At 34.3% G+C, this 19,509-nt stretch overlaps 1 protein-coding gene across 2 annotated transcripts in view; it reads left to right on the top strand.

Annotated features, from left to right (window-relative positions):
- The first annotated feature begins 9,495 nt into the window (after window positions 1-9,495).
- PIK3C2G (phosphatidylinositol-4-phosphate 3-kinase catalytic subunit type 2 gamma) overlaps window positions 9,496-19,509 on the top strand; it is a 353,351-nt gene continuing 343,337 nt past the window's right edge. For both annotated transcript variants that reach the window (XM_065887110.1, XM_065887109.1), the window contains exons 1-3: window positions 9,496-10,161; window positions 14,866-14,948; window positions 18,529-18,686. In XM_065887110.1, the coding sequence (XP_065743182.1) occupies window positions 9,496-10,161; window positions 14,866-14,948; window positions 18,529-18,686 (907 nt within the window). The remainder of the gene's footprint in view (window positions 10,162-14,865; window positions 14,949-18,528; window positions 18,687-19,509) is intronic.

Below are 19,509 nucleotides of genomic sequence, written 5' to 3'. Positions count from 1 at the left end.
ATAGGCATTATTTCTAGGCCTTTCCAAGGAAAAAAGCTATGGATAGATAATTATAGATTGTTTTAAAAACCTGATGAGTTTGTTCTGATACTTTCAGGTATAATTTTATACTACTAAGATTACTGGTTTATACTACTAAGATTACTGGTTCTTAAGGACACTGGGAATGCCAGAATTATTCATTTGTTTTACCTAGCATTACATATAAGTATTCTAAGGATAACAATTCTAACACAATCACCCATATGATTAATAAAATGTTTTCAAAAAATGTGTATATGTTCTCTTCATTTCCCCTGCCTTTTATTAAAGCTGAACCCTATCTACATTTTCAGTGCAGACAGCCATATTAAACTGTCCCCATATCCCTCATCTATTTGAGTTCTTCAAGAAAATATGTATATATTCAATACCCATCGATAGTCTTAATGTTGATGTATCTCTGTCACTTTGATTATCTGAAGCTTATTCTCCAGTAGCTGATTAATAAATAGTCCATAAAAACAATATTCCCTAAGTTGTTGTGTGGCCATGGCAGTTTGAGGAATTTTAATTTGGAAGTCAGTTTAAGTGAACACATATTCTTGGTTCACAATTTCTTTTCTTGTATATCTTAAATATATAACTCAATTCTCTTCCGGCACAAGGTGTTGCTGCAAAAAAATATGATAATAATTCTCTTTTCCATTTGGTTACAAGACTATGTTAGTCTTTTCACTACTCTAACTCAGCAGCTAGTACTCTGTTCCCAACAGAGTACCTTTTCACATCTTCACCTTTCTACCATCTTCTTCATCTTTCTTCTTCTGGATTACACAGTTTCTTTATCCCATTTTTCCTATTCTTGTTTTTCTTTCTTCTTATTTTTCTCCTTGACTTTTCACAAATAATAGTCTCTGTCTGGAAAACAAAGGACCTCCTCTTCCTTGTCCCAAACCTGTCTGGAGAACTGCTACTCTTCCTTCCATCAGTTTAGGAATCTTCTCTTCCTGAAACCTTACCCAACTCACTTTGATAAGCTGCAATTGTCTTTTCCTAATACTATTGCTTAAAGGTTTAATGTAAAGGATTCCTCTGAAAACCAAATAAGTTATCGAAAATAACTCTCTTAACTTACCCATTCATTACTAATAGAAAATTCAATAACAGAGACTTAAATAGGGGATGGGGACCTACATATTGGTTGCAGTAGAAAAAGAAAACAGCAGCCACTACTGCTTCGATCACATAAAAATTCTCATAGTGCTGATTTTTCAGAATAGATTTGTCTCACATTAGGTGAAGCACTGTTGGTTCTTCCCAAATACCACTAGGCTGTATTTATGGAGCCCCCAGGATTGGGTCTGAGGACCTCCTCCCTTAAGAGTTGATGTCATATTCCTTGACTGTCCGTGTCCTCCCCTGAAACAGGCTTCATTCCCACTAGATCATTTCCCCCAAAGTTGTTACATCAGAGCTGGAGGCTGACTTTCCATTGTCATATTTACTCCTAAGACACATTCAGAGGAACTGAATGAATTACTGTTTCAACTGCTTTATCATGTTTGGGGCTGAAAACTTAAGAATACTTAGGAATCAAAGTATTCTTGAAACCAGGTCTCAATGACCTGCATAAAATTATCTCTGATATATTGCATATTCTAAACAAGAACATACCCAATACATAAACTTTAAATGTGTCCTTCATGAATTTTACTTCTGCTTTCTCTAAGGCAAAATAATCTTAACAATGTTCTATATGAAATTCCCCCAAACAAAATGAAGACTGCATCTGTTAAAGTCATTGTCATATAATACCGTATTATAAATTTATGTCTGTGAGGTACTTGAAGGCAACAGCTGCGCTTTATCATTTTTATATTCCCAGTGCTTTGCACAGTACTTGACACAAAATCTTTTAAAACAGGTACTGAATAAATAAATGTGCAAATGAGTAAATAGAGGTATGAATAAATGAATTGATGTATTCAAGTCAATATCTCTCAAACATAAGCATAAGTGACAGCTTCAAATTTTCCATATACCAAGAGCTTTAGGCAGTCTAACAGGAAGTGAGTCTTCTATAGGATTATACATGACTAAGAAAATGTCAATTGTTCACACAAAAAGGCACCTGATAAAGACTCCTTGGAAATTAATGTTTTTCCCAAGCATCTCTTGTTTGCACCTAGGTGAAAATAATTAGAGATCATGAAAATAATATGTTTACCTTACCACTCATTTCCAAATTAGAAATGGAAAAAGTAAGCTAGTGTAAATTTTATACATAATATAGATTAATTATATATACATTTCATTAAATTATATAAACACTATATATATATATTTATATAGTTGTGCTCTTCTCTGTATTCATTCAGCAAATTGAGCTGAAAGAGATCATACTTATGTCTGTCTAAAATATGAGTGTCTGCATGATATATAAAATTGGCTCAGAAGATGGAGAGATGGGAATTTCAGGCCATGTGTCCAACTCAGAGTCTTCTCAGGACCCAGCTTAGCTGCTATAGATATATGGACTTACCCTCCACCTTACCAAAATACAGACGGTTTAGTTTGATTAGACTGTGACATGGCTTATGTTGGCATGATCTTTATCTCCCATGACATTAATATATATTGTAAAAACTGGTCAGTTTTCAATGCCTATAACTTGTTATCTGAAGAAAAAGATCATTTTTCTTCAATCTCATAATTTATTCCTTTCACACTCTTCTCATCTTGCCCCTGCAGATATACTTATTCAGTAATGTAGCCAGGACTTTTTGGATCAAGAACAGACATTTTCAGAAAAGTTCTTTGTTCTTTTGTAAAATAAACATTTTTTGTTCCCATTCTGAACACTGGGGCTATTTGAATGATATTTGCAACCTAGTAGAATTAGAAAGTGGAAGCAGCTGGCAGGGGCTGCCCTTTCTCTGATAGGTACCCAAATTTTGTCTCTACTTTTTCTTTGAAGACAATTGAGCAATTAACCCTCAATAAAACCAGATCTTTTGAAAGCCGAACTGAATAGAAAGTTATAAGCTATTGCAGAATACTAAGTTGTCATTACTAACACCTTTTAAACATCCCTGTTCGAATTTAGCTGAACTTACCAACAAAGAATGGAGGAGTGTTTTTCTGTGGTCTGCTATCCTTCTACTAGTCCCTGATTTTCCAGTCCATTCAGGAAGCAGATTCCAGTTTTCATGTTGTATTGATTTTTTATTGCCACTGTAACAAATGATCACAAACTTAGTTACTTAAAACAACACAGATTATTATCGTATAATTCTGTCGGCCAGAAATACAACACAAGTCTCACTGTGCTAAAATCAAGGGCTGTGTTCCTTTCTCGATGTTTCTAGGGGGAAATCCATTCCCTTGCCCTTTCTAGCTTCTAGAAGCTGCTCATGTTCCTTGGCTCATGGCCCCTTTTTGCATCTTCAAAGCCAGTAAAAGCAGGTTGAGTCCTCCCCGAATATCTCTCTGACCTCTTCTGCCTCCTTTTCTAGTTTTAAGGATCCTTGTGATTATACTGAGCCTATTCAAATAATTTCCTATTTTAAGGTAAGTTGACTAGGAAACTTAATTCCATTTACAACCTCAATTCTTCTTTGTCACTTAAATCTAACATAGTCACAGGTTCCAAGGATTAAGATATGGGAATATTTGCAGGGGGGCATTACTCTGCTTACCACACAGATTTTTTTCTATAGTTTTGCAGAGTCTTATTTAAATCAGGAACCAATAGCCATGTCCTCTCAATTATGACATATTTGCTACCATGTTGTATGTATAGCTCTGCCTCAAAGTCAAGGTATATGACTTTTACTATTTCATGCATTACTTCATAATGCAGAGTGCATACATTTACCAGCTAGCACTAAATCACATTTTTGTTTGCTTATAAACTAAGAAATAGTCTACCTTCTAGATTGTGATGGTAAAGAGGAGACGTAAAATTATTAGAAATCCCTTAAAATCACAAAATTTAATATTTAAAAAATGAATCTGGATTGTTTTATTACATTTTCAATATGAATAAGTATTTCTTATTCATTATAATGAGATTTTTTTCAGACAGGCCTCTAACCTATTTCAATAACAGTGCTGCAAGAAATGCATGGAAAAATATTATTATTAATAAAAATTTTAAAGTTTTCAACTCTTTTCAGCAAAGATAGTTTGAGTTGAGTTAATGCTGTGTTTCAGTACCTAAATTCAGGCATGTTCTAGATGTCGTATTAGTATGGCGTTATCACCCAAATGCTGTCTTTAATTCCTGTTTAAAACAAATCTGTGAACACAAACCCTCAAACCTTGGGTAACTTGATTCACCTTTCTATGCCTCAGTTTCCTCATTTGTTAAATGGCAGTAATAATATCATAGGTTGAGATGATATGTTAATACATGTAAACATGTTCGTGTATATAAAGCAGTAGCTCAGAGCAAGTGCTCAAAAAATGTTAAGTATCATTATTATTAATAACAATAAGGTGGTATAGCTTACGTGAATCTTTAATTTCAGCATTAGACCACTCATACTTCATTTAAAGACCTCCTTTATGGCTCTAGACAATTTTAAAACTAATTTAAAAACACTCAGTTCTCTTGAAACCACAAAAAAATTTTAAAGTCAATATAATATAGCCATATGTACTGTATTTAAGCTAAGCCAGAGCAGGCTAGGCTAAGGAAGACTGGAACAGGATATTAACTACGGTCGTCAGAGTAAAGTCACACCGGCTGACAAATTCTGAGTTCCATAACAGAGATAGATGAAAGAGAATAATTTGCTATAAAGAAGCAGAGCTTTCACTACTAACGTGGAGGGGGAAAAATGGCAATTCCTGAAAAAGGGATTATGGCTAGATAATGTGTCTATGTGACCCATGTATTAGAATAGTTTGGAGTAACATTTTATACATTAATTTCCTAGTTAACACTTTTAAAAAAAATATCTTTAATGGAGTATAATTGCTTTACAATGGAGTGTTCGATTCTGCTTTATAACAAAGTGAATCAGCTATACATATAAATATATCCCCATATCTCCTCCTTCTTGCGTCTCCCTCCCACACTCCCTATCCCACCCCTCTAAGTGGTCACAAAGCACCGAGCTGATCTCCCTGTGATATGTGGCTGCTTCCCACTAGCTATCTGTTTTACGTTTGGTAGTGTATATATGTCTGTCACTCTCTCACTTCGTCCCAGCTTACCCTTCCCCCTTAAGTCCATTCTCTCGTCTGCATCTTTATTTCTGTCCTGCCCCTAGGTCCTTCAGAACTTTTTTTTTTTCAGATTCCATATATATATGTTAGCATACGGTATTTGCTTCTCTCTTTCTGACTTACTTCACTCTGTATGACACACTCTAGGTCCATCAACCTCACCACAAATAACTCAATTTCATTTCTTTTTATGGCTGAGTAATATTCCATTGTATATATGTGCTACATCTTCTTTATCCATTCATCTGTCGATGGACACTTAGGTTGCTTCCATGTCCTGGCTACTGTAAATAGAGCTGCAATGAATATTGTGGTACATGCCTCTTTTTGAATTATGGTTTTCTTAGGGTATATGCCCAGTAATGGGATTGCTGGGTCATATGGTAGTTTTATTTTTAGTCTTTTAAAGGAACCTCCATACTGTTCTCCATAGTGGCTGTACCAATTTACATTCCCACCAACAATCCAAGAGGGTTCCCTTTTCTCCACACCCACTCCAGCATTTATCGTTTGTAGATTTTTTGATGATGTCCATTCTGACTGGTGTGAGGTGATACCTCACTGTAGTTTTGATTTGCATTTCTCTAATGATTAGTGATGTTGAGCATCCTTTCATGTGTTCCATGGCAATCTGTATATCTTCTTTGGAGAAATGTCTCTTTACATCTTCTGCCCATTTGGGGATTGGGTTGTTTGTTTTTTTGATATTGAGCTGCTTGTAATATTGGAGATTAATCCTTTGTCAGTTGCTTCCTTTGCAAATATTCTCTCCCATTCTGAGGGTTGTCTTTTTGTCTTGTTTATGATTTCCTTTGCTGTGCAAAAGCTTTTATGTTTCATTATGTGCCATTTGATTATTTTTCTTTTTTATTTCCATTTCTCTAGGAGGTGGGTCAAAAAGGATCTTGCTGTGATTTATGTCATAGAGTGTTCTGCCTACGTTTTCCTCTAAGAGTTTTATAGTGTCTGGCCTTACACTTAGGTCTTTAATCCGTTTTGAATTTATTTTGTGTATGGTGTTAGGGAGTATTCTAATTTCATTCTTTTACATGTAGCTGTCCAGTTTTCCCAGCACCACTTACTGAAGCGGCTATCTTTTCTCCATTGTATATTCTTGCCTCCTTTATCAAAATAGGGTGACCATATGTGCGTGGGATTATCTCTGGGCTTTCAATCCTGTTTCATTGATCTATATTTCTGTTTTTGTGCCAGTACCATACTGTCTTGATTACTGTAGCTTTTTGTATAGTCTGAAGTCCAGGAGGCTGATTCCTCCAGCTCCGTTTTTCCTTCTCCAGATTGCTTTGGCTATTCGGTGTCTTTTGTGTTTCCATACAAATTGTGAAATTCTTTTTTCTAGTTCTGTGAAAAATACCAGTGGTAGTTTAATAGGGATTGCACTGAATCTGGAGATTGCTTTGGGCAGTATAGTCATTTTCACAATGTTAATTCTTCCAATCCAGGAACATGGTATATCTCTCCATCTGTTTGTATCAATTTTAATTTCTTTCATCAGTGTCTTGTAGTTTTCTGCATACAGGTCTTTTGTCTCCTTAGGTAGGTTTATTCCTAGGTATTTTATTCTCTTTGTTACAATGGTAAATGGGAGTGTTTCCTTAATTTCTCTTTCAGATTTTTCATCATTAGTGCATAGGAATGCAAGAGATTTCTGTGCATTAATTTTGTATCCTGCTACTTCACCAAATTCAGTGATTAGCTCTAGTAGTTTTCTGGTAGCATCTTTAGGATTCTCTATGTATAGTATCATGTAATCTGCAAACAGTGACAGCTTTACCTCTTCTTTTTCGATTTAGATTCCTTTTTTTTTCTTCTCTGATTGCTGTGGCTAAAACTTCCAAAACTGTGTTAAATAATCATGGTGAGAGTGAGCAACCTTGTCTTGTTCCTGATCTTAGAGGAAATGGTTTCAGTTTTTCACCACTGAGAATGATGTTGGCTGTGTGTTTGTCATATATGGCCTTTATTATGTTAAGATAAGTTCCTTCTATGCCTACTTTATGGAGGATTTTTATCATAAATGGGTGTTGAATTTTGTCAAAAGCTTTTTCTGCATCTACTGAGATGATCATATGCTTTTTCTCCTTCAGTTTGTTAATATGGTTTATCACATTGATTGATTTGCATATATTGAAGAATCCTTGCATTCCTGGGATAAATCCCACTTGATCACAGTGTAGTATCCTTTTAATGTGCTGTTGGATTCTGTTTGCTAATAGTTTGTTGAGAATTTTTACATCTATGTTCATCAGTGATATTGACTTGTAGTTTCCTTCTTTTTGACATCTTTGTCTGGTTTTGGTATCAGGGTGATGGTGGTCTCACAGAATGTGTTTCGGACTGTTCCTCTCTCTGCTATATTTCCTTCTATACACACTTCATTTACATTTCTTGAAAATCTTTCTCAAACCTATCAGTTCAATTTCCTGAGTGAAGTATAATAAATCTAATTCACTTATTTCTCAGGTGATCATGAGTTTTAAGTAAATTTTTGGTGCCAATATAATGAAAATAAATTGCTATTGCAGAACACATTGACAGAAAATAATATTTGATAGGTAACAATTATCATAATTATCCTTTAAAATGTTTTTGTCTTTAACAGACATACATACAATTTTTAAGTGAATTATTAACTCCATAAAATGAAAAATACTTTTCAATTTTATTTTGTTATAATTCTATTATAATTTTTCTAATTTATTAAATCACTTGATCAATAAATATAAATGAGTAACTAGTCTGAGTAAAGCAAAGTACTAGGTACTGAGTATAAGCAAGTAAGACTAACATGGCCTAATGATCTAATGGGAAAGTGAAATCTTACATATGTAACATCTATACATGTTATCTGAGGCAGTGAGAAACCACTGAAAAGCTATATCCAGGAGAGATACATGGTCAGTCTCTTAAATATAACACTGTAATATTAAAATATGGACTACAGGACACAAGAATGAATTGCAGAAAATGTAGAAGCAGTTTCAGAGACAATGCAACATTGCAGGTCAGAAGATGAAAACTATAGACGAGGATTGTGGCAATGGTAGACAGAGAAAGGAAGAAGGACTTCCTACAGGAACTTGTGGTTTATTGGACGTAGAAGAATAAAGGTGTGGGAAGATTCAAAGATAAAACCCTCATTTCTGGGCTAAACAACTGAGTGAATGGCTGGGTTATTTTCTTTCACAGAGGACACTAGGATAGGAGCATGTTCTTGGGTGAATTTTGATTTAGGTTTTGGACTTTGTCTTAGAGGTTAAAAAAAAAATTCAAAGTGGAGACACTGAGCAGATAATAATAAGAATCATCTAGTTTGGAGTCACTGGCATATAGATGGTAATTTAAACCACAGGAGATATGAAATAACTTATAAGAAGAGAATAATTGAGAAGAAAAGAAGCTCTGACAAGGGTCAGGTAGAAAATGAGTAATAGACAAAGGAGTCTTGAGAAGGAGCTAACAAAGAACTCAGAGAGTACAGTGTCACAGAGAGCCAAAGTAGGACACAGCAAGAAATTTTAAAATAAGAAAGATAGTGAATGAACGGACTCAAATTTTGCAGAGAGATAAAATAGAGACTGATACACATTAGTTGAATTTACTCATTAGTAAACTTAATGAAAGTTGTTCTGGATAAATGATGAAAGAAGTTTGCAATTATTTAAAGAAGTTTTGGGGAAGAGACGAACGGATCTAGCCAACCTATAAGATGATTGGTTATGGAGAGGAGAAAGAAGTTAAGACTGTATCTAGGGATGGAATAACTGTTGATCACGAAGAGACTTTTAAGATAATAAAAAGACTTTAGCATACTACCATGCTGATAGATGACTGAATACTGAGGGAGATAATGCTGCTGTCGGCAAGTGGATTTTCAGTAGGAAAAGGAGTCCAAAGGGGAATATTGTCTTTGGATTGATTCATGAAACTCCTGTCATAATTGAAGTGGACTTATTTTTCTATCACAGGAGTTTCATGAATGTCTCTGAAGTCAATACTGCCCCTTGGACTTTAATATTGTGAGCCCTGATGGAGTTTTATATTACTCATGGAATTATTTCATTTGCTAAGGAGAAACTTCAAAACAATTATTTGTATTTACTCAACATATTTCTTTCTTGCAAGCTCTTTTATTTCTAATTAAAGTTTTTTTGTTTCCTTGTATGCTTTTTCTAGGAAAATTCCTATCATCTTTTATAATATCATCTAGGAGATATTTGGAGCAGAGTCAACCCTCTCAGTTACATAAAATAAAGAATGGCATATTGTTGGAAAACAGATCTAAATCCCAGTGAATCACATGAAAAGCAGCAAAAGCACCAAGAATTTCACTCTGTAAATCAACCTCTTTTTCCTAGCCACACCGGTCTGGGTTTTGATCATGTAGTAGATGAGATCAGTAATACAATCCCATTCTATCAGAGAGAAATTGAAGAAAACACCATTTTTGTGCCCAGTGCACCACACTGGGACTCAAAAAGGCATTCATTAGATGAAGCACACCAAATATCCTTGAATGAATTCACTTCTAAAAGCACAGAACTCTCCTGTCACCAAGTTAATAAAACAAGAGTAATTGGTTTTAGGCATTCCGTGCTACCAAATCCTCAAAACATAAATAAAGAAAGCTTTGGGGGAAACCCCACAGGAAAATACCATGGTGCTGATGATTACGGATTCAATATTTTACCTCCATCATCCACTAGTGTGGATGAAATTAATTCACGGAGTGAACTGGATAACTACCATATAGGATTTGAACATAGCATTCCTCCTATATATCCATCCTTCTCAACTGACTTGATGCCAAAAGAAGAAAATAAAAGCAGTAGAAATATGAACATTGTGGAACCATCTCTGATGCTCTTTAAAGGTTCTTTTCTACCCAGGACCTGGGAAAGCACATTGCCAAAGAACAAAGAGGTATGTGTCATATATGTCAACCTAAAAATACGAATCTGAAAGAATCATTCAATAATGTGCTGGGTTAATTTGGCAGTGAGAGTAACTAATCTTAATTAGGGGAATGTATTAATATTATCAATACTTTTGGGGAAAAAAAACTTATTCACAAATTCTGTGTTCCTGAATTAATGATTTTTTCTAAAGAAAGGGAAAATTTTTATAATATTTTTAAAGTTCTGGTTTCATCAAAACTAAATAAAATGTTATAGTATTTACATTTTATTAGATAAAAGTATCATAGTTGGAGGTTTAAATGATAGTATTTTCTATTCTTATTGTGTCGTTATGCACACATAGAAACATACATACATTTCATTACATTTATATTTTGAGTTATATTACCATGAATTAAAACTTCATATCATTATTTGTAGGAAAAATGTCTTTTTACTCAGAGGCTACTAAATTATACTGTTAGCAGGCAACTTCTTTTGGGAACATTCCAAGAGTAGGAAATTAAGTAATCATTGTGCAATTCATCCTGATGGTTTCATTAGTAGTTTTCCAATCATTTAGTAACCACAGAGGTTCTTGTATAATATTTGAACATTTCTCTGCTCATACGGAGTCTAGACACAAGTGAAACCAGAATTAAACAGTAAAATGATGAAACATTATTTCAGCTGTAATTTACAGGGCTATACAAGAGGACTTTTCATTTATTCAACAACTATTTATCATATTCTTAAACGATATATGATTAGGCATAACAAATGCAAAGAAGAAAACGCATAATACCTGATTTCAGCAATAGCATATTGCTTAAATTAACCTGCAAACCAATAATGCCAACACAGTAAAATAATAGAGAGGATGAGTTCATAAGAGAAGAAACAACTAATTGTGTCTGAGGCACTTGCAGAAGAGGTAATACCTCAAATGATCTGTATTAAAAGTGCATGAATTTTAGGAACATTTACTTCTGATCATGACAATGTAACAAGTACTAAACCTTCCCTTACCACTGAAAACAACTATGAAATTAGACAAAATATATGAAGCAAACAGCCGGTATAGACATCAATCCTTAAGAGAAGGGAAACAGCAAAGTGTTGTTATGATCATCCTGGTGTCTTCGGGGCCCTTTCCTCCTGCTAGGCAGACTAGTGGAGCCCAATTTGAGCAGCAGTATCACTAACCTGAGGAGGCAGATACTGCAGTTCTGGGCTGCAAAGGAAGCTGTAATCTGTAGGGCAGAGCACAGAGGAACTATGCAATGCATGGGGGTCAGGAGTCTATGTGAGATTTACTGCAGATTGTTGGCCAAGAGGTTGTGTTCACCACACACAAGTAGAAGTTATGCGGTGCCAAAGTTCTGACCCAGCGAGAGAAGACACTGAGCTGAGAACTGTAGGCATTCATTTGAGATCACACAAAGCTATCTCTTACAAGTAAAAATCGTGCTCTAAAGTAAATGCTCTACCTATTAACTTACATGTGGCCCCACAAAAAATAAAATAGAGGCTGACAAGACCAAAACAATCTTAACCGCCTGCCTACCAGAGAAAAATTGCACACTTTGTAAAAACAATTCCTAATGTGTCATCTACAATATCCAACATTTAATAACAAATGCACAGATGCGTAAAGAACAGGGAATTCTGAACCATAATCAAGAAAATAGCCCAGTGAATAGAGATTCTGTGATAGAACAGATGTTGGAATTAACAGATAGGGACTTTAAGGAGATTATTTAAAGGATGTTCAAGAAGATGAAGTAAAGATGAACATAATGAGTAGACAAATGAGGAATCTCAAGGAGATTAGAAACTATGAAAAAACAAAGACTAATGGAAAATTTAGTAATATAAATATAGTATCAGTAGTTAAAAAGTCACTGGGTGTACTTAAAAACAGATATAAGATGACAGGGGAAAAAGAGTACTTGAAAGAAAAAGAATAGGGCTTCCCTGGTGGGGCAGTGATTAAGAATCCACCTGCCAATGCAGGGTACACAGGTTCAAGCCCTGGTTTGGGAAGATCCCACATGCCACGGAACAACTAAACCCGTGTGCCACAACTACTGAGCCCATTCGCCACAATTACTGAAGCCCGCGCGCCTAGAGCCTGTGCTCCACAACAAGAGAAGCCACCGTGATGAGAAGCCCGCATGCTGCAACAAAGAGTAGCCCCCGCTCGCCGCAACTAGAGAAAGCCCACACGCAGCCAAAAATAAATATAAATAAAATAAATAAATTTATAAAAAAAGGAGAGAAAAAAAAGAAAAAGAATAAAATTACCCAAACTGAAGAAGAGAAAATAAAAGAATTATATAAAAGTGAGCAGGGACTAAGAAACTTAGGAGATAAGGAGCCTAATATATGGATAATTTTGGAATGCTAGCAGGAGAGGAAAGGAAAGAAAGAAAAATTCATTTGAAGAAATAATGCTCTGAAATTTTCTCCAACTCTGGTATAAAATATCAAATTACAGATTTAAGAAATTCAATAAATCCCAAACAGAATAAATGCAAAGACAACCACATGTAGACATGTTATACTCAAACATATGAAGACCAAAGTTGAAAAGATCATCATAAAAAGTGGCAGAGAGGGGGAAAAAAATTTCATGCAGTGGAACAACAATCTGAATTAAAGCATTATCTCATCAGAAACGATGGAAGCCAGATGACAGTGGAATAGCATTTTTAAAGCTCTATAAAAAAAGAAAAGAATCCATGCTTCTATAACTCATTGAGTACATGCTTGAAATTTTTAAATAAATATATTATCATATAAACAAATGTTGAGAGAAATCAGTCAGCTCACATGCACACAAAAAATACTGAAGTCAGTCTTCAGATGCAAAGAAAATGATACCAGATGGAATATAGAAAGGAAAAAACAGCAGCAAAAATGGTAAATATGTTAGTAAATATGAAAAACTACTTAATTTTTTGAAAGACAGCTGACTGTTTAAAGCAAAAACACAAGATTTCATTGTCAGAGTTGTTGTATATGTAAACAAAAGATAAAAGACAACAAGAGAATAAAAGATGAAGGGATGGTAAATGTTATCTGCTATTGGAAATTCTTACATTTTAAATGCAGTGGCACAATATCAACTCTAAGTAAACTGTGAAATATTTATGATGCATATTGTAAGTTCTAAGCTAGTATAATCACTAAAAATATAGTACAAAGAAGAAAAACTAAAAATCCAACAGAGAAATTAAATGAAACGGGCTAAAAAATCAAATTGCAAAAATCAGGGAAGGAGAAATAGAAGAACAAAATAAAACAGAAGAAACAACTAGAAGCACATATGAACATGGCAGTCTTAAATCTAACAATACCCATAAATATACTAAATATATTCCAAATAAAAGGGAGAAACTGACAAACTAGATAGAAAAGAAAGGCTTTATTTTTTACAAGAGTCAAATTTGAAAAACAAAGGTACAGATAGGTTGAAAGTTTAAAAAAATAAAAATATTTAACATTCAACCAACAAAACAAAGCTGTGTGTGGTTATTAATATCAGAAAATGAAGCTTAAGGCAGGGTATTTTTTTTTTTTTTTTTTTTTTTGCGATACGCGGGCCTCTCACTGCTGTGGCCTCTCCCATTGCGGAGCACAGGCTCTGGACGTGCAGGCTCAGTGGCCATGGCCCACGGGCCCAGCCGCTCCGTGGCATGTGGGATCTTCCCGGACCAGGGCATGAACCCGTGTCCCCTGCATGTGCAGGTGGACTCTCAACCACTGCACCACCAGGGAAGCCCGCAGGGTATTATTAGAGAAAGAAAAGGGTCATTTCATAATAATAAGTCAATCAGGAAGACATAATAAACTTAAATGTAGATGTACCTAATAATGGCTGAAAAATACATAAAGCAAAATTATTTCTTTAACTGAGCCGTTTATGGATTTATTCACAAGAAGTGAAGCACATGTCCAAAACACACTTGTATATGAAAATTAAGTATTCTTTACAATATGCCAAAACTACAAACAACACAACTGTTTTTCAACATGAAGACGGATAAACAAACTATGGAATATTCATGCAATAGAATACTACTAATAGGTAACTAAGAAAGATGAACTATTGATACATATGACAACATGAATTTTAAAACATATATCATTTAAATGAAAGAAGCCAGAAACAAAAGAGCACATTCATTAATCTATGGTGATAGAAATCTGAATTAACAGTTACCAAACAGATGTTCAGATTGACAGAAGGAGATATGGGGGAACTTTCTAAAGTGATAGAAATGTTCTATATTTTTTGATTGGATATTAATATTCACAGTTGCATATATTCCTCAAAAATCAAATTATATATTTAAAATTTATGTATTTTTCCATATGTATTGCTTCAGTAAATATTTTTAAAATAAAATTAAAGGGCTTCCCTGGTGGTGCAGTGGTTGAGAGTCCGCCTGCCGATGCAGGGGCCACGGGTTCATGCCCCGGTTCGGGAAGATCCCACATGTCACGGAGCGGCTGGGCCCGTAAGCCATGGCCGCTGAGCCTGCGCGTCCGGAGCCTGTGCTCCGCAATGGAAGAGGCCACAACAGTGAGAGGCCCGCACATCGTAAAATAAATAAATAAAATTAAAAACATAATGGCTTTCTAAAACAAAATAAAAATTTTAGAATTGTATTAATCTTTTCTCCACACCGAACTATTTTAATTTAACAGTTTTTACTTTAAGCTGACAGGTTGTTCCATTCAGCTGGTTGAAGTACCTCAGGGCAGTAATAGAAGTCTGGCCTCCTTTTGCAACAAAGTAAAAAAGTAAGTGTTGATATTCCATTAAACTTAGAAATTTCTGTACCTGCATAAAGTTGTCTATTTTAACATCACTGAGCTGATTAATCTTGCATATAAAATGTTAAAGCTCTATAATTTTTTAACATAGTTAACAGTATAAATTTATGACAAATTAGTTCATTAATCAACTTCTGGTATTGCTTTTGTTGTTTATAGTCAAATAAATTTTTCCCCTGAAACTGTGGCTAGAGACGAATGTTTTATAATTTCAGTCTTGTGCTTGCTGTTTGTTGATAGCTTAGTTTGCAGTGAATTAATTTCTCATTTAATGGCACATAAGTGACTGACTTATTTGGCTCTGTCCCAAATTAGCATAGATTTATCCTTCTTACCTGGGATATACTATTTAGAATGATGTGAGTACCTTCTGCTCAATAACTCAATCTTACCCTGAATGGGCTGCCAGAATGTTGAACAAATGCATGGGTGTTTGTCCACTGAAAAACAAATTTGATCACAAGGGGATCCCAGATCCCCTTTTTGCTAATCTAAAAAAAGAACTTATAAAGGTACATGCCTCTTTTTAAAAGACCAATCTCTCATTATCAATTAAAATTTATATAATGCCATCTCTTCTATTGCTAAGATACCTGAAAATTTTGAAAAATTAATGCACTTACATTTTAGTTATCTTGATTTTTATCCTTTTTTGGCTGTTGAAAATATAATAAATATACATATAAATAAACATTAGCTTATTTATCAGCTATAGCAGCGGCCTGCTAAAGAATCATTTGGGATTAAAGATTTGAATCATTTATTTAATCACTACCTTAAAAGGCTATCTGAATGCCTAATTAACTAGTCAATGCATGACAAATATTCAAATGAAGAACAAGCAAACAAAAAAGCAAAGTCAAGTTAAAAAACTTGTCACCATATTGGAAGAACCGAAAGGCACACATACAAAATACAAAACAAAGCAGTTCAAATCCGTGAACCTATATTCAATCTTTAATTAATTTCTTGCTCCAGTTCACAGAAGAAATTTTAAATGGCACTTTGGATTCCTAATTAGGATCTTTACAGATATCAATATTGATTTTGTCAGTAATGAGCTACCCACTGTAACAACCTGACAAGCATTGCCAGGAACTTGACACCTTAAATCTAAGATGTGATAATTTCTACCTAAGTGTAAGAAATAGCTCTCTCAATATCACAAGGTAATACTTGGTATAGCTCCATCAAAATACACTTATTATTAGTCTCTCCCATCACTTTTTTTTTCAAGAGAATGTAATATTCTTTGATGAAATCTTGTGAATGAAATAGTGACATGAAAATATTTTATGTAATGGTTTGTCAGTAGCTCATGGTACATTTTGAAATTCTTAAATGGCATTTTTTTCCAATGGTTTCTTTCAAAGTAACCATGAGTACTAAAAAAGACAACCAAACAATAATAAACTTTAAAGTAGTAAAAAGAAGATAAGGTTATATTTACACTTTTTTTTGGTTTTCTATAATTTTTGTTGACAAATACTCATATAAAGATAATTAAATTTATATATGCATAATTATTTTGTACACAAACACACTATTCACTCAACAGCAAATATTTTTGAGGACCTAATATGTGCTAGGTGCTATCCAAAGCTCTTAATTCAAAAGAAGACAGAACTGAATTTGAAAGCCAACTTTCTTAAGAGGGTCTCCAAAATTTCTGGAAAGCCATACAGAATGGATTTATATGCCCAATTTCATCAGTGTTTTTTTTCTAACATTTAAATAACCTTACCTAACTCCCGCCATACACCCTTAAAGAGGCTCTCTAATTTGTGGGATTTGGTTTCTTGCTGTGACATACTTTTAAGGCACATCTCTCAAGAAATATGCCATATTTTTATTAAAAATACAATAAAATGTCATAGCACATGAAAAAAGTTTTTGGCCCACAGTAGATGCTCAGCGAAGGTTTAGGAAAGAATGAGTCATGAATTTACATTTTAAATTTAATTCTCCAAAATGGTAGAAGGTTAAATCATGTATGTATACATTGAGTAGTACCTTATCATATGGTTGAATGCTAGATCATAAAGCTCCTCAATTCAGAACTAGAGTCCAAACCTTTGTTGTAGGGTATAACAAAGAAGAGTGGCCCATACCTTTATCCTAAGCAGTGGTTCTTGAACTGCAGTTCTGGAGCAGCAGTAGTATTGGCTTATCTGGAAAACCGCTAAAAATTGGGGGCGGGGGGGGGGATCCTCCACATATCTACTGAATCAAAAACTTTGGGGATGGAACCCAGAAAAAAAGGTGATTTTGATACATGCCAGACCCATTGGGTGCATACACACATTTCCATTTGTGAGGTCCCTCAAGGAGGGGATGTTTTGGTAGAGTTTAAGGGCATAGAGATAGAGCTACTTCAATGGGCCTACACTACTTTAATGCTGCAAAAATAGTTAGAATAAATGCCAACGATGTAACATATATGATACATTACATAGAATGCATACACAGAATGCATAATTTTTCATTCAGGAAGAGCACTACAAAGTTTAGAGGTCTGCAAAATTAACAAAAACAGAAAAAAACCTAGGACTTCATCATCAAAAGCATTTTAAATATCTAGTTACAAATAATTTTATGCTAAATTCTACATGTGGGCATAAAATATGGCTCTACAGGGATTCAGCTGTAATAATATAATGATAATTATGATACATTACATGGATATATTGCTTTACATTCTACAAAAGTCTTTTATATGCCTTTTCTCTCATAAACCTTTAAAGTAGATATAAATATCCTCATTTGTGCAAACAAAGAAACTGGTCATATAACTTGCCTCTGACCATAAAACTACTGAATAAAAGGAGGAGATATGGGGATATATGTATATGTATAGCTGATTCACTTTGTTATAAAGCAGAAACTAACACACCATTGTAAAGTAATTATATGCCCATAAAGATGTTAAAAAATTTTTGTTAAGTCAAAAAAGAGTCAGTATTCAAACTCAAGGCTTCTGACTCCAAGGATAAACTATTTTCCAATTCTCTGACTTCCTGAAACAGTAAGTAATTGTTCAGAATGTACAAATGACTTCTGGGCTCAATTATTTACGTAAAAGCCAAATATTTGTGTAAAACCCCAAATTTAAAGAAAATGGGCTGCCAAGAATGGTATTTACCAATTTGACACAAACAAGAGAATTTATTCATCAATAAATGAATAAATAATAAATGAGTGACTTCTGGCTTGACAAAGGCATGAGCCAAAAGCAAGGGGAGGAGTTCATGCTTCAAAAGGCAATGTCAGTGAAGCAAGCAATCACTGTTCAGAGTGAATTTTCATGTTTTATAAGTGCCAATGTATTCTTAATTGCTTCATATGAGGTGCCCCAGGGAAAACATAAAGACCAGAGCTTTATAGTTGCTTTTGGTTTAATTGTAATCTTTACCAATCTAGCCTAGCTAACAGCACTATACCACAAATCAGCTGTTGGTTATTTTCATATTTCAAATCTTCTATAGCAAGCCCTGCATGAAGTTTCTTAAAATCTTGTCCTAAGTATTCTTTCACATATATTTTTCAGAATAAGAGAAACATATCATGCAGCTGACATTAATTCCAATTCGGGGAAGATCTGGAGCACGACTACAGCATTTCCATACAAGTTCTTTTCTAATACTAAGGTTAATATAAATATTTTTACTGAGGACTCAACACAACAACTTCATTTTATGCCATATGGTAAGCAATCTTGCAAATAAGTATAAAAATATACATAAAGCTGGTATAGCTGCCTTGAGTCCACAGACTGAAGTCATTAAAAGAAGCAGTATTAGCTAGTATTTTGCCCTGAAGTGAAGTAAGAGGAAAACAGCTGGAAATCTTTTAACATTTGTTTGGCTATTGTTTTTTAGAACTCTCTTCATAGCTCACCCCAGGACACCTTATTTTCCTGCTATGAAATAGCAAGTATAGCAAGTTTTTAGCATATTAAAAATAAAAGCTAAATTTCAAAAAGATTCTACATAAAGACTGTATGTAAGTGAAAATGGCTGTTACACAGCCTCTATCTCCACAGTGAGAACTATAATAGCCCTGTACAGCCCAGCATAGTTAGCAGCTCTACTGAATCAGAGTCTCTGGATGGATCCCAGGTATCTGTATTTTATCAAACTCACCAGATGATTCTCATTTCTCTAAAGTTTTAGAATCTCTTTAAAGTTGTTTAATATTTATTTCACTGTTACCATCAACCATTTTGCAAAACATATTAGTTCTTCACACATTAGTTGCTACCAAGTTTCTGCGTATCAACTGTTGTTTCTTGACAAATAATGGTCCAATAAATTTTTTTCATTATTATTATTATCACTGTATTTTGCTTCATTTTCTTTCTTACTCTAGCCAAGGCTCTGACTTAGTACAGATGACTGCAAACATAACAATGTTATGTAGGAATATTAGTTAGGACCATCTGGTTTGAAACTAACAGAAACCAACTCCTGCTGATGTAAGCAGAAAAAATAATTTAAATATTACAGGGATTTCTTATAGAATTTAAGAG

The sequence above is a fragment of the Phocoena phocoena genome, chromosome 11 (genome assembly GCF_963924675.1).
Source record: "Phocoena phocoena chromosome 11, mPhoPho1.1, whole genome shotgun sequence".
In the NCBI taxonomy this organism is placed as follows: Eukaryota; Metazoa; Chordata; class Mammalia; order Artiodactyla; family Phocoenidae; genus Phocoena; species Phocoena phocoena.
This window is presented reverse-complemented; position numbering and strand designations above follow the sequence as displayed.